At 38.4% G+C, this 10,000-nt stretch overlaps 1 protein-coding gene across 1 annotated transcript in view; it reads right to left on the bottom strand.

Moving 5' to 3' along the window:
• Positions 1–3,749: 3,749 nt before the first annotated feature.
• The window catches only part of LOC110166884 (supervillin-like), a 144,419-nt gene continuing 138,168 nt past the window's right edge, over positions 3,750–10,000 (bottom strand). The window contains exons 45-46 of the mRNA XM_055151398.1: positions 9,962–10,000; positions 3,750–4,485 (exon numbers count right to left, since the gene is read on the bottom strand). The exon at positions 9,962–10,000 is cut by the window's right edge and continues 117 nt beyond it. Coding sequence (XP_055007373.1) covers positions 4,399–4,485; positions 9,962–10,000 — 126 coding nt within the window. The 3' untranslated portion in view covers positions 3,750–4,398. The remainder of the gene's footprint in view (positions 4,486–9,961) is intronic.

Below are 10,000 nucleotides of genomic sequence, written 5' to 3'. Positions count from 1 at the left end.
GACGTCGCAACTTTTCAATTCGTATTCTGGTTGATAAAACACACACAACACATTTTACGTACGACTGGACTCACTCGAGAGTTTACAAATATTTATTTTATGCTCAACTACAGACAAATATGCACAGGAATATTTCTGAAAACGTTCTTACTCCATAGTCTCTTGTTATCTTTTTGCTACTTATTTAAAATGTATTAATACCTTATATATTTTTTACTCTTTGTTGTTAATGTGTGAGCTATTGTGTCCAAATAATTTCCCTTGTGGATGAGTAAAGTTTGTCTAAATCTAAGTAATTGTGAAAAAAAAACAAAAAAAAAATGAATTGAATTGAGCACACAGGTGATCACTGTTGTTTTATTTGTTTTGATTTAGGTTCTTTAGGAGGATGTTGTTGTAAATAAAGAGATGACGTTTAAGTCCTCCATTTCAAATAGGAAAACACTCATTTACATATAAAGCTCCTTATGATTGGAACGATTTTCCCTCATCGATTCGTCCTTTAACTTCTGTCCCTTCATTTAAAAATGCTCCCGTGAACCCGTGTAATTGTTTTTGATAATTTTGTTGAATTTTGTTGTTCATCTTTTTGTATTCTGTGATTATCTTTGAAGTCTGTTTTATTTTTTATTAATTATTATTATTATTATTTTTATTATTATTATTATTTTTATTTTATATTTTTTAAAATTTTGTTTTATTATGTGACAAACAGTCAAGTGTGAGTGAGTGTGTGTGTTGAATTTTGTTGTTCATCTTTTTGTATTCTGTGATTATCTTTGAACTCTGTTTTATTTTTTATTATTATTATCATTATTATTATCATCATCAATGTATTTATTATTATGATTATGATGATGATGATTATTATTATTATTAATATTTTTATTATTATTATTATTATTTATTTATAAATTTTATTTTTTTCAAATTAGTTTTATTATGTGTCAAACAGTCAAGTGTGTGTGTGAGTGTGTGTTTGTGGTTGTGTTGATTTTGTAGTTTTGATGCTTGTTTGAATCTTTTTATTTATGTGGACCCCGTCGAGAACGAGATGGCGAGACATCTCCAGGGGCTTATCCTCCAAACAAATACATTTAAATTCAAATTTCTGTTCATAAATGGATTATCTTTACTAATAAAAATTGCTTCTTTAACTCTCAAACTACTTGCTGTACCTGCACCGTGAGATGAACAGCAGACTGCGGTCCCGTGCTTCTCTCTCCGCCCGGTTCACGTTCACAGAGCACAGACCCGTTCAGACTTGAGCATGTTTATTCACTATTTCCTCAACGGGGGACTCATCAGAAAAGTCTCAAATTTCTGTAGAAACTGTACACAAAAAACCAAGGCACTATACATTCAGTCCTCCGTGTCGTGACGTCGGAACACGACAGCGGTTTGTACAAAGTCACATTCAAACACACGTTAAATTAAAATGAAACATCCATAAAGATATTACTATGTACAGTCAGACATACGCAAGTCCACGGCATTTGACACTCCAATCGTCTCAAGTCCACGGGAAACGGGAAAGGTCCTACATCGTGTAAATCCGACTTTTTACGAGCTTTTAATCGCGTAATTATCGTTTTTACGCACCAAAAACGTACATGGATTTGCATTTTTGATTCACTGACACTAAAATGTTGTCTTTTTTACTGAGGAACATTCCACCGTTAACTTATACGTAATTATCCGTTGAAAATAAAATGTAAAATGTGAAATTCGAAAGCTCAAAAAGTCTTAAAAACCACAATATAGGACCTTAAAAAAATTACACAAATAATACGTTTAGTTTAAAGCTCACGCTCTCATTCATTCGGTTTTGAAAATATATAAAATATATCAAGTTAATACTTATAAACCTTGATTTTTTAAAATTTTGAGTGGTAAAATCGCAGGTAAAAATCGTGAAAATTGGCAAAAGTGCTCCAAAAATGTACAGGACAAAAGCTGTTGGCATCGTTTAGAAAAATCTGGCACTAAACTGGCAGAAAATGTACAGATTATCGGCGGTTTAAAGTCGGCATAGTTTCGGTAAATTTTTGTAACAAATAAATTACAAAAAAAAAAACATGCAAGGTAATTACTGAAATATACAAGAAGAGAAGATGGTATTTGCCCCAAAAAAAGTTTACGGTTTTGGGATAAAACTCGTAAAAAGAATCTCAGCAAAGACACCAAAAGGAAAAGAAAAACTGAAAGTACCGAACTAACTAAAAAGAAAAAAAAAACACAAAATGATGCAAAACATTTAAATTTTGTAAAGGATTAAATCTATGAAATCAATAAAACCGATTTTAATCTTGCAGTTTTCTGTCTGAAAATAACACGCCAATTTTTAATACGATTGCAAACCAAAAAAAAAAAAGGTCTGGAGGACCAAAGGGGAGACTGAGGGAGGATGAGAGGCGGAGTTTTAAGGACTAAAGGGTGGAGGAGGGGTGGGGTCTGTAGGACTAAAGCGGAGGGTGAAAGAAGAGGAGGGGCGGGGTTTGGAGGTCTAAAGGGGAGAGTGAGGAGGGTCTGGAGGACAAAAGGGGAGACTGAGGGAGGACAAAGGACGGGGTTTTGAGGACTAAAGGGTAGACTGAGGGTCGATATCTGGAGGACTAAAGGGTAAAGTGAGGGTTGATATCTGGAGGACTAAAGGGAAGAGGAGGGGTGGGGTCTGGAGGACTAAAGGGGAGAGTGAAGGAGGATGAAGGGCAGATCCTGGATTAATAAAGGGGAGAGTGAGGCGAGGTCTGGAGGACTAAAGGGGAGAGTGAGGGGGGAGGTCTGGAGGATTAAAGGGAAGAGTAAAGGGGAAGGAAGGGCGGGGTCTGGAGGACTAAAAGGGAAAGTGAGAGAGGACAAGGGGTGGGATTTGAAGGACTAAAGGGGGCAGTGAGGGGAACGAGGGGTGGGGTCTGGAGGACTAAAGGGGAGAGTGAAAGTGGACAAGGGGTGGGGTTTGGAGGACTAAAGGGGAGAGTAAGGAAGGTCTGGAGGACTAAAGGGGAGAGTGAGGGAAGACAAGGGACGAGATTTGAAAGACTAAAGGGGCAAGTGAGGGAGGATGAGAGGCAGGGTCTGGAGGACTAAAAGGGCGAGGGGGAGGTCTAGAGGATTAAACGGAAGTGTAAAGGGGGAGGAAGGGTGGGGTCTAGAGGACTTAAGGGGGGAGGAGAGGTGGGTTATGGAGGACTAAAGGGGAGAGTGAGGGAGGATGAGGGGCGGGGTCTGGAGTACTAAAAGGGTGAGGAGGGGCGGGGTCAGGAGGGCTAAAGAGGAGAGTGAAAGTGGACAAGGGGGAAGTTTGGAGGACTAAAAGGGTGAGTGAGAAAGGATGAGGGACAGGGTCTGGAGGACTAAAGGGGAGAGTGAGGGAGGACGAGGGGCAGGGTCTGGGGCTATAAGGAACCATCTGATTGGTCTAACAGGTCTCCAGATGGCTGCGATTAGGGCAGTTCTGTGTGATGTCACCAACTACTGGAACTCGCTGAGGCCCCTGAAGGCAGCACAAACTTAGAATCAGGTTGTTTTTTTTTTACCAGAAAGCTGCAAAATTTACATAATTTGAACTAAAATCACTCCAACATGACTAGGTACAGTGGACAAAGCTTTAAAAACACCATATACACCGTTTAGTCGCAAAAAAAAAAATCCAATTTACCCATAAAACACGTCAAACACCTGCTGCACGACTCTATTAAACCGTAAAAACACTGAACATGAAGGACTTATTTTCCACATTATAAACAGTGCCATTATTTAAAAACTGTAACAGCTTTTAGGTCGTACATTAAGCAAAACTAACTTATGTTTTTGAGTTTTTAAACCAGGTTATAATTGTCTTCGAAACCGGAAGTGCAGCTACTGTTCAAGCCTCATTTAAACTGCTCAACTCCTCAGCGCACCTGCAGACGTTTGTTTTCAATCATCAAGGCTGAAATAATTTAAAATACTTTCTATAAATATACATAAATAGTTTTGAAACAAGATTTAAGCACTGAAAAGTCGTTAAAAAGCCGCGGATAATGCGTTATTTCAAGGTAGGGCCGTTTCCGTAGCGATTAACAATTCAAAACTAAATCTCGTAACTTTTGAAATGGCGAAACCACTCGATAGAAAAGTGCCGGATCATCGTGACGACATTCGCTCTCGCATTCGACCACCGGGGGGCGCTGCAGCTTCGCCTCCTTCCTTCCTTCCGATCGGAGACGGAAGCTCCAGCGACGCCGTAACGTTTAAAAAGAAACTCAAAAAGACAAAACGTGATTTTCGAAAAAAAAAAAAAAGAAAAAAAAGAAAAGAAAAGGCAGAGTTCAGTCTCCGGTAGCTTCCTGTCTGGTCTGTAAAAGTCCACCGCGTTTCGTTCGTTTTCGACGTTCTGTAACTTTAAACACAAACTCAGAAAAGTCCTTTGGCTTTCTTCAGATTCACTTGTTTCCAACTCGGCAAACTTTCGTATTCCTCTCTCGTCATCTCCAACGCGCTCTGCAAAAAACACACAAAAACAAGAGTTCATTTATTATTTTTTAAGACGCTACGGCGATTTTTAAATGACTTGGATTCAGAATATTAACGTGGATTAGAGTTTGGGAAAGTTTGAACGTGCAGAAGATTTTTGAGTTCATTTTTGTAAAGCGAAAAATCACAGCAGACGACTCAAGATTTGACGAATTTGTGTTTTTAATAATTTAAAGATTGTGAAAAATCGTGAAATGTGATTAAAAAAAAAGTTGACTCCTGACTTTCCCACTTTCAAAGCATCGTTATTGTTAATCACGACTATTCTGAACTCAAGTCTTTGCAAGAAAAAGAAATGATTTAATGTCATGTGGAATTTAGTGCTCGGTGAGAAAGAGGGAAGAAAAGAGGAGAGAGGAGAAGAGAGAGAAGAGTGAAAGGAGAGGGGAGGAGACGGATTAGACAGAAGAGGAAAGAGAAGAGGGGAGAGAAAGACGAGAAAGGGGAGAAGGGAGAGGAGAGGAGAGAGGGGAGGAGACAAAGGAGAGAGGAGAGGAAAAAGAAAAGGGAAGGAGAGAGAGGGAGAGAGAAAGAGATGAGAGAGAAAGAGAAGAGGAAAAAGGAGAGGAGAGAGAAAGATGAGAGACAGGAGAAAGGAGAGAGAGAGAGAGGGAGAAGGAGAGAGAGAGGAGAGAGACAGAGCAAAAGGAGAGGGGAGGAGAGAGAAGAGAAAAGAGAAATGGGAGGAGGGAGAAGGAGAAAGAGAAGAGGAGTTAGAGGGGTGAGAGAAAGAGGAGAGAGAGGGGAGCGAGACGGAGGAGAGAGAGAAGAGGAGAGAGAGATGTGAGAGAAAGAAGAGCGAGAGGGAAGGTGAGATGAGAGAGAAAGAGGAAAGAGAAAGAAGAGAGAGAGTAGAGAAAGAGGAGAGAGAAGAGAGGAGACGAGAAGAGAGAAAGATGAGAGGAGAGAGAGGGGAGGAGAGAGAAGGAACAAGAGAGAATAGGAGGGAGGGGGAGAGAGAAGAGGAAAGAAAGGAGGAGTGAAAGAGAGAAGTAGAGAGAAGAGGAGAGGGGGGAGGAAAGAGAAGGGAAGAGAGAGAGAAGAGGAAAGAAAAGAGGAGAGGAGTGAGAAAGAGGAGAGAGAGGAAAGGCGAGAGAGGAAGATGAGCGAGAGGGAACGAGAGAGGAGAGAGAGAAAGTGGAGAGAGGAGAAGAGAGACAAAAAGAGAGAGAAGGAGTGAGAGAAGATGAGAGAGAAGAGGAGAGAGAAGAGAGAGAGACAGAGAAGAGAAAGAGAAGACGAGAGAAAGAGAGAGAGAGAGAGAAGAGGAAGGAGAGAGGAAAGAGGTGAGAGAGAAAGAAGAGAGGAGCGAAAGGAGAAAGAAAGAGGAGAAGAGGAGAGACATCATGTAAATCATGCCATCATTGTGTGTTGTGTAAAGCCCGGTGACTGAGCGGAGGAGAGAGGTTAACCACTCTGCCACAGTCCGTCCTCCGTCTCTCTGTGATCGTGACAAAACTCGTGATTTAAAAAAAAAAAAAAAAAAAAAAAAGTGCAAATTTAAAACAAAAAAAAATCGTGTTCAGAAAGTTGCAAATATGAAGTCGATTAAAATTAATTCATTAGAAAAAGACAGAACACTGCAAAAACATCCACGGGTGTTATTAAAGGTGGGACATTTCGGACGAGGGACCTGACACCTGCTCCTCGTTTCCATGGAGATGTTATCGAGTCGCCTGGAATGTTCCGCAGTGTCGCATTAAACGTATTTATTTTTTTAAAGTTACGGGTCAGATCTGTGGTAAAAATGCATGTTATTCTCGTGTTCAGGCAGTTTTCAGCGACAAAAACACTCAAATAAATGCAAGGAAGTTGAGTTTAATGCCACACTGAGGAACATCTCCATGGAGACAAGCAGGAGGACGACCCCCTCAGCAGAAATGTTACATATTGAACCTTTAAAATGACTTGAATTCAATATATTAAAATTGTTTTAACTCTTAATTTTTTATTTTTTTACCTTTTTTTAAGTCGGGATGAGATGAGATATAGTTTTTTTTGTTTTATTTTTTTGATTTTCTTAAGCTGACCCAGTGTAAATCATAAATATAAAAAAATGTAAATAAATAAAACAAATTTAAAAAATAATAATAATAAAAAATAAAATAAATAAAAACAAACAAATAAATAATAATAAAAAATAATAATGATAATAAAAATAATAATGTAATAAAAATAATAAATTAATAAATAATAAAAATAAAATAAATAAAAAAAAAAAAACAAATAAAAATAATAAAAAATAATAATGATAATAATAAAAATAATAAAATAATACAAATAATAAATAAATAAAAATGTAAAATTAAAAGAATTATAATAAATGTATCCAAATATGTTTTCATTATAAAAAAATTATAGGAAAAATAAAAAAAACTCTGAAAAATGTACATATGGAGATACAATTTCTACAAGATCGGGACGAGATTTTGATGTAATTTTTCGATAAATAAATTGTGCCGTTCAGTTCATAATTATTGCTTCACTATTTTTGCTTTATTTAATGTTAAAGTTTGGTGTTTTTTTGGTATTACAGCTTCTCACGAGGAGTTTCTCATCAAAATTAACTAATTTTTCATCCAAATCAAATGTAAAAATGTAAACGCAATAATTTTTGTCACGTTTGCAAGATTTTGTGGCAATTTTGTCGAGATCTTGTCCCATCCCTACAGGTCAGACTGCTCATTTTACAAAAACACTGTCAAGATAATCAAGATATTTAAGATTTTAATAAACATCTAACTTTTATTCCCCAAATTTTTCCAATTTTTACTTCAATATTGCAAAATTTTTCTTATTTTATTGTTCCAAAACACAGTGTCCCAAAGCTTCTCGCAGCAAAATCACATTTAATTTGAACTTTTTTTTTCTAATTAGACAGATAAAGTGTGTACGATTCTCTAATTTCTACTTAAGTTGGTGAAATGTTACCTGTTGTAAATATAAATTATAGTTTTAAACCAGTCGAGATTTTCAAATTTTACTCTCTGGTTGGAAATTGTGACATCAAACTAATCCAAAGCTCTTTTAATGTCCACAGAAATTATTATCTGACAAATAAAAATATAAAACATCTTTATTTTGCAGAAATTATGTTTAAATTATCAAAAAAATGTGTTTCTTTTTAACATTTGGACAGAATTCTCCCAAATAGAACTAAACTTTCTGTAATTTTAAACACATTTTCCAACTTTTCTTCGCAATTTGCTTCTCGACTGGTTTAAAATTGAATTTAAATTTACAACAGATTCAATTTTACAAACTTAAGTGGAAATTAGAGAATCGTACGCACTTTAAATGTCCACGGAGAAACGAAAAGTGCAATTAAAATGCGATTAAATGTGAGAAAAAACACGGGGAAAATCTGAAAATGTTGAAATATTGAAGTAAAATTTGATTCTAGACCAACGAACTGAATAAATATAAATAATAATAATAAAAAAAGATGTATTCAAGTCATTTTAACATAAGATAGAGTAGGTTTAGAGAGTTTTTGCAGGTTTGTGGCCATGCGGAGATGAGCCCTGACTGAGCCTTACCTTAGTCCAACTACAACTTGTTCTGAAAAGTTAAAGTTACATGGAATTAATAAATAAATAAAGAATAAATAAAGAATAATAAAGATGAACAGTGTGGTAAGACTGGATGTAAAAATGTTATAATAGAAAATGTATTTGAGAAGAGAATGTTTCAACACAAAGAAATATGTTTTGGTTTTTGTCGTCTTTAGTTTATCGAGGGTCAAACTGGAACAAGATCAGAATAAATATGCTGGTTTAGTCCTGGTCTAGTCCTGGTCTAGTTCCGGTTCAAATCTGGGTTAGTTCCTTGTTGAGTGCATCTTGGTTTAGTCCTGGTTCCGTCTTAGTTTTGTCCTGATTTAGTCCTGGTTGAGTCTTGGTTTAGTCCTGGTTCAGTCCTTGTTTAGTCCTAGGTTTAGTCATGGGTCATGTCAGGTTTAGTCCCCAGTTTAGTCCTGGTTTAGACCCTGGTTCAGTTGTGGTTTATGCCTTTGTTCAGTCCTGATTGAGTCCTTGTTCTTGTCCAGTCCTGGTTTAGTCCTGGTTCAGTTCTGGTTCAGTCCTAGTTTAGTCCTCGTTTAGTCCTTGGCCTAGTCCTGGTTCAGTCCTGGTTCAGTCCCTTATTCAGTCCTGGTGTAATTCCTGGTTTAGTCCTGGTTTAGTCTCTGGTCTAGTCCTTGTTTGGTCCTAGTTCAGTCCTTGTTCAAACCTGGGTTAGTCCCTTGTTTAGTGCATCTTGAATTAGTCCTGGTTCAGTCCTTGTATAGTCCTAGGTTTAGTCTTTGTTCTTGTCAGGATTAGTATCTTCTTCAGTCCGGTTTGGGCCCTTGTTCAGTCCTGGTTCAGTCCTTGTTCAGTCCTTGTTTAGTCCCGGTTCAGTCCTAGTTTAGTCCCCGGTTTAGTCCTGGTTTAGACCCTGGTTAGTCGCGGTTTAGGCCCTTGTTCAGTTCTGGTTTAGTCCTTGGCCTAGTCCTGATTCAGTCCCTCATTCAGTCCTTGTTTAGTCCTTATTTAGTCCTGATTCATTCAGTCCTTGTTTAGTCCTTATTTAGTCCTGATTCATTCAGTCCTGGTTTAGTCCTGGTTCAGTCCCGGTTTAGTTCCAAGTCTAGCCTCTTAAGTTCCTGGTTCAGTCCTGCTCTAGTCCTGGTCTAGTCCTGGTTGATTTCTGGTCGAGTCCTGGTCGAGTCCTGGTTTAGTTTTGGTTCAGTCCTGGTTCAGAACTGGTTCAGTCCTGGTTTAGTCCTGGTTTAGTCCTTGTTTAGTCCTGGTCTAGTCCTGGTTCAGTCCCTAGTCTAGTCCTTGGTCAGTCCCTGGTCTAGTCCTTGGCCAGTCCTGGTTTAGTTCCCAGTCTAGTCCTTCTTCAGTTCTGGTTCAGTCCTGGCCTAGCTCCTTATTTAGACCCAGGTTCAGTCTTGGTTCAGTCCTGGTCTAGTCTCTTATTTAGCCTCTTGTTCAGTCCTGGTTTAGTCCTGGTCTAGTCTCTTATTTAGCGCCTTTTTTAGTCCTGTTTCAGTCCTTGGTCAGTCCTGGTTCAGTCCTGGTTTAGCCCCTAGTTCAGTCCTGGTTTAGTCCTGGTTCAGTCCTGGTCTAGTCTCTTATTTAGCCCCTTCTTTAGTCCTGTTTCAGTCCTTGGTCAGTCCTGGTTCAGTCCTGGTTTAGCCCCTAGTTCAGTCCTGGTTTAGTCCTGGTTCAGTCCTGGTCTAGTCTCTTATTTAGCCCCTTCTTTAGTCCTGTTTCAGTCCTTGGTCAGTCCTGGTTTAGTCCTGGTTTAGCCCCTAGTTCAGTCCTGGTTCAGTCCCGGTGTACTCCTGGTCTAGTCCTTGTTCAATATTGGTTTAGTCCTGGTCTAGTCCTGGTTCAGTCCCGGTTCAGTCCTGGTCTAGCCCCTTTGTCTCTACCCTCTGGTCCCGGGTCCTGACCTGGAAGTCCTGGTCGGAGAGGTAGATCTCCAGCCTGAG

This window comes from Boleophthalmus pectinirostris, unplaced genomic scaffold, assembly GCF_026225935.1.
Source record: "Boleophthalmus pectinirostris isolate CB_2022bp ecotype Guang Dong unplaced genomic scaffold, ASM2622593v1 HiC_scaffold_16, whole genome shotgun sequence".
Taxonomy (NCBI): Eukaryota; Metazoa; Chordata; class Actinopteri; order Gobiiformes; family Gobiidae; genus Boleophthalmus; species Boleophthalmus pectinirostris.
Note: the sequence above shows the minus strand (reverse complement) of the source record. Positions and strands in the feature narration are given on the sequence as shown.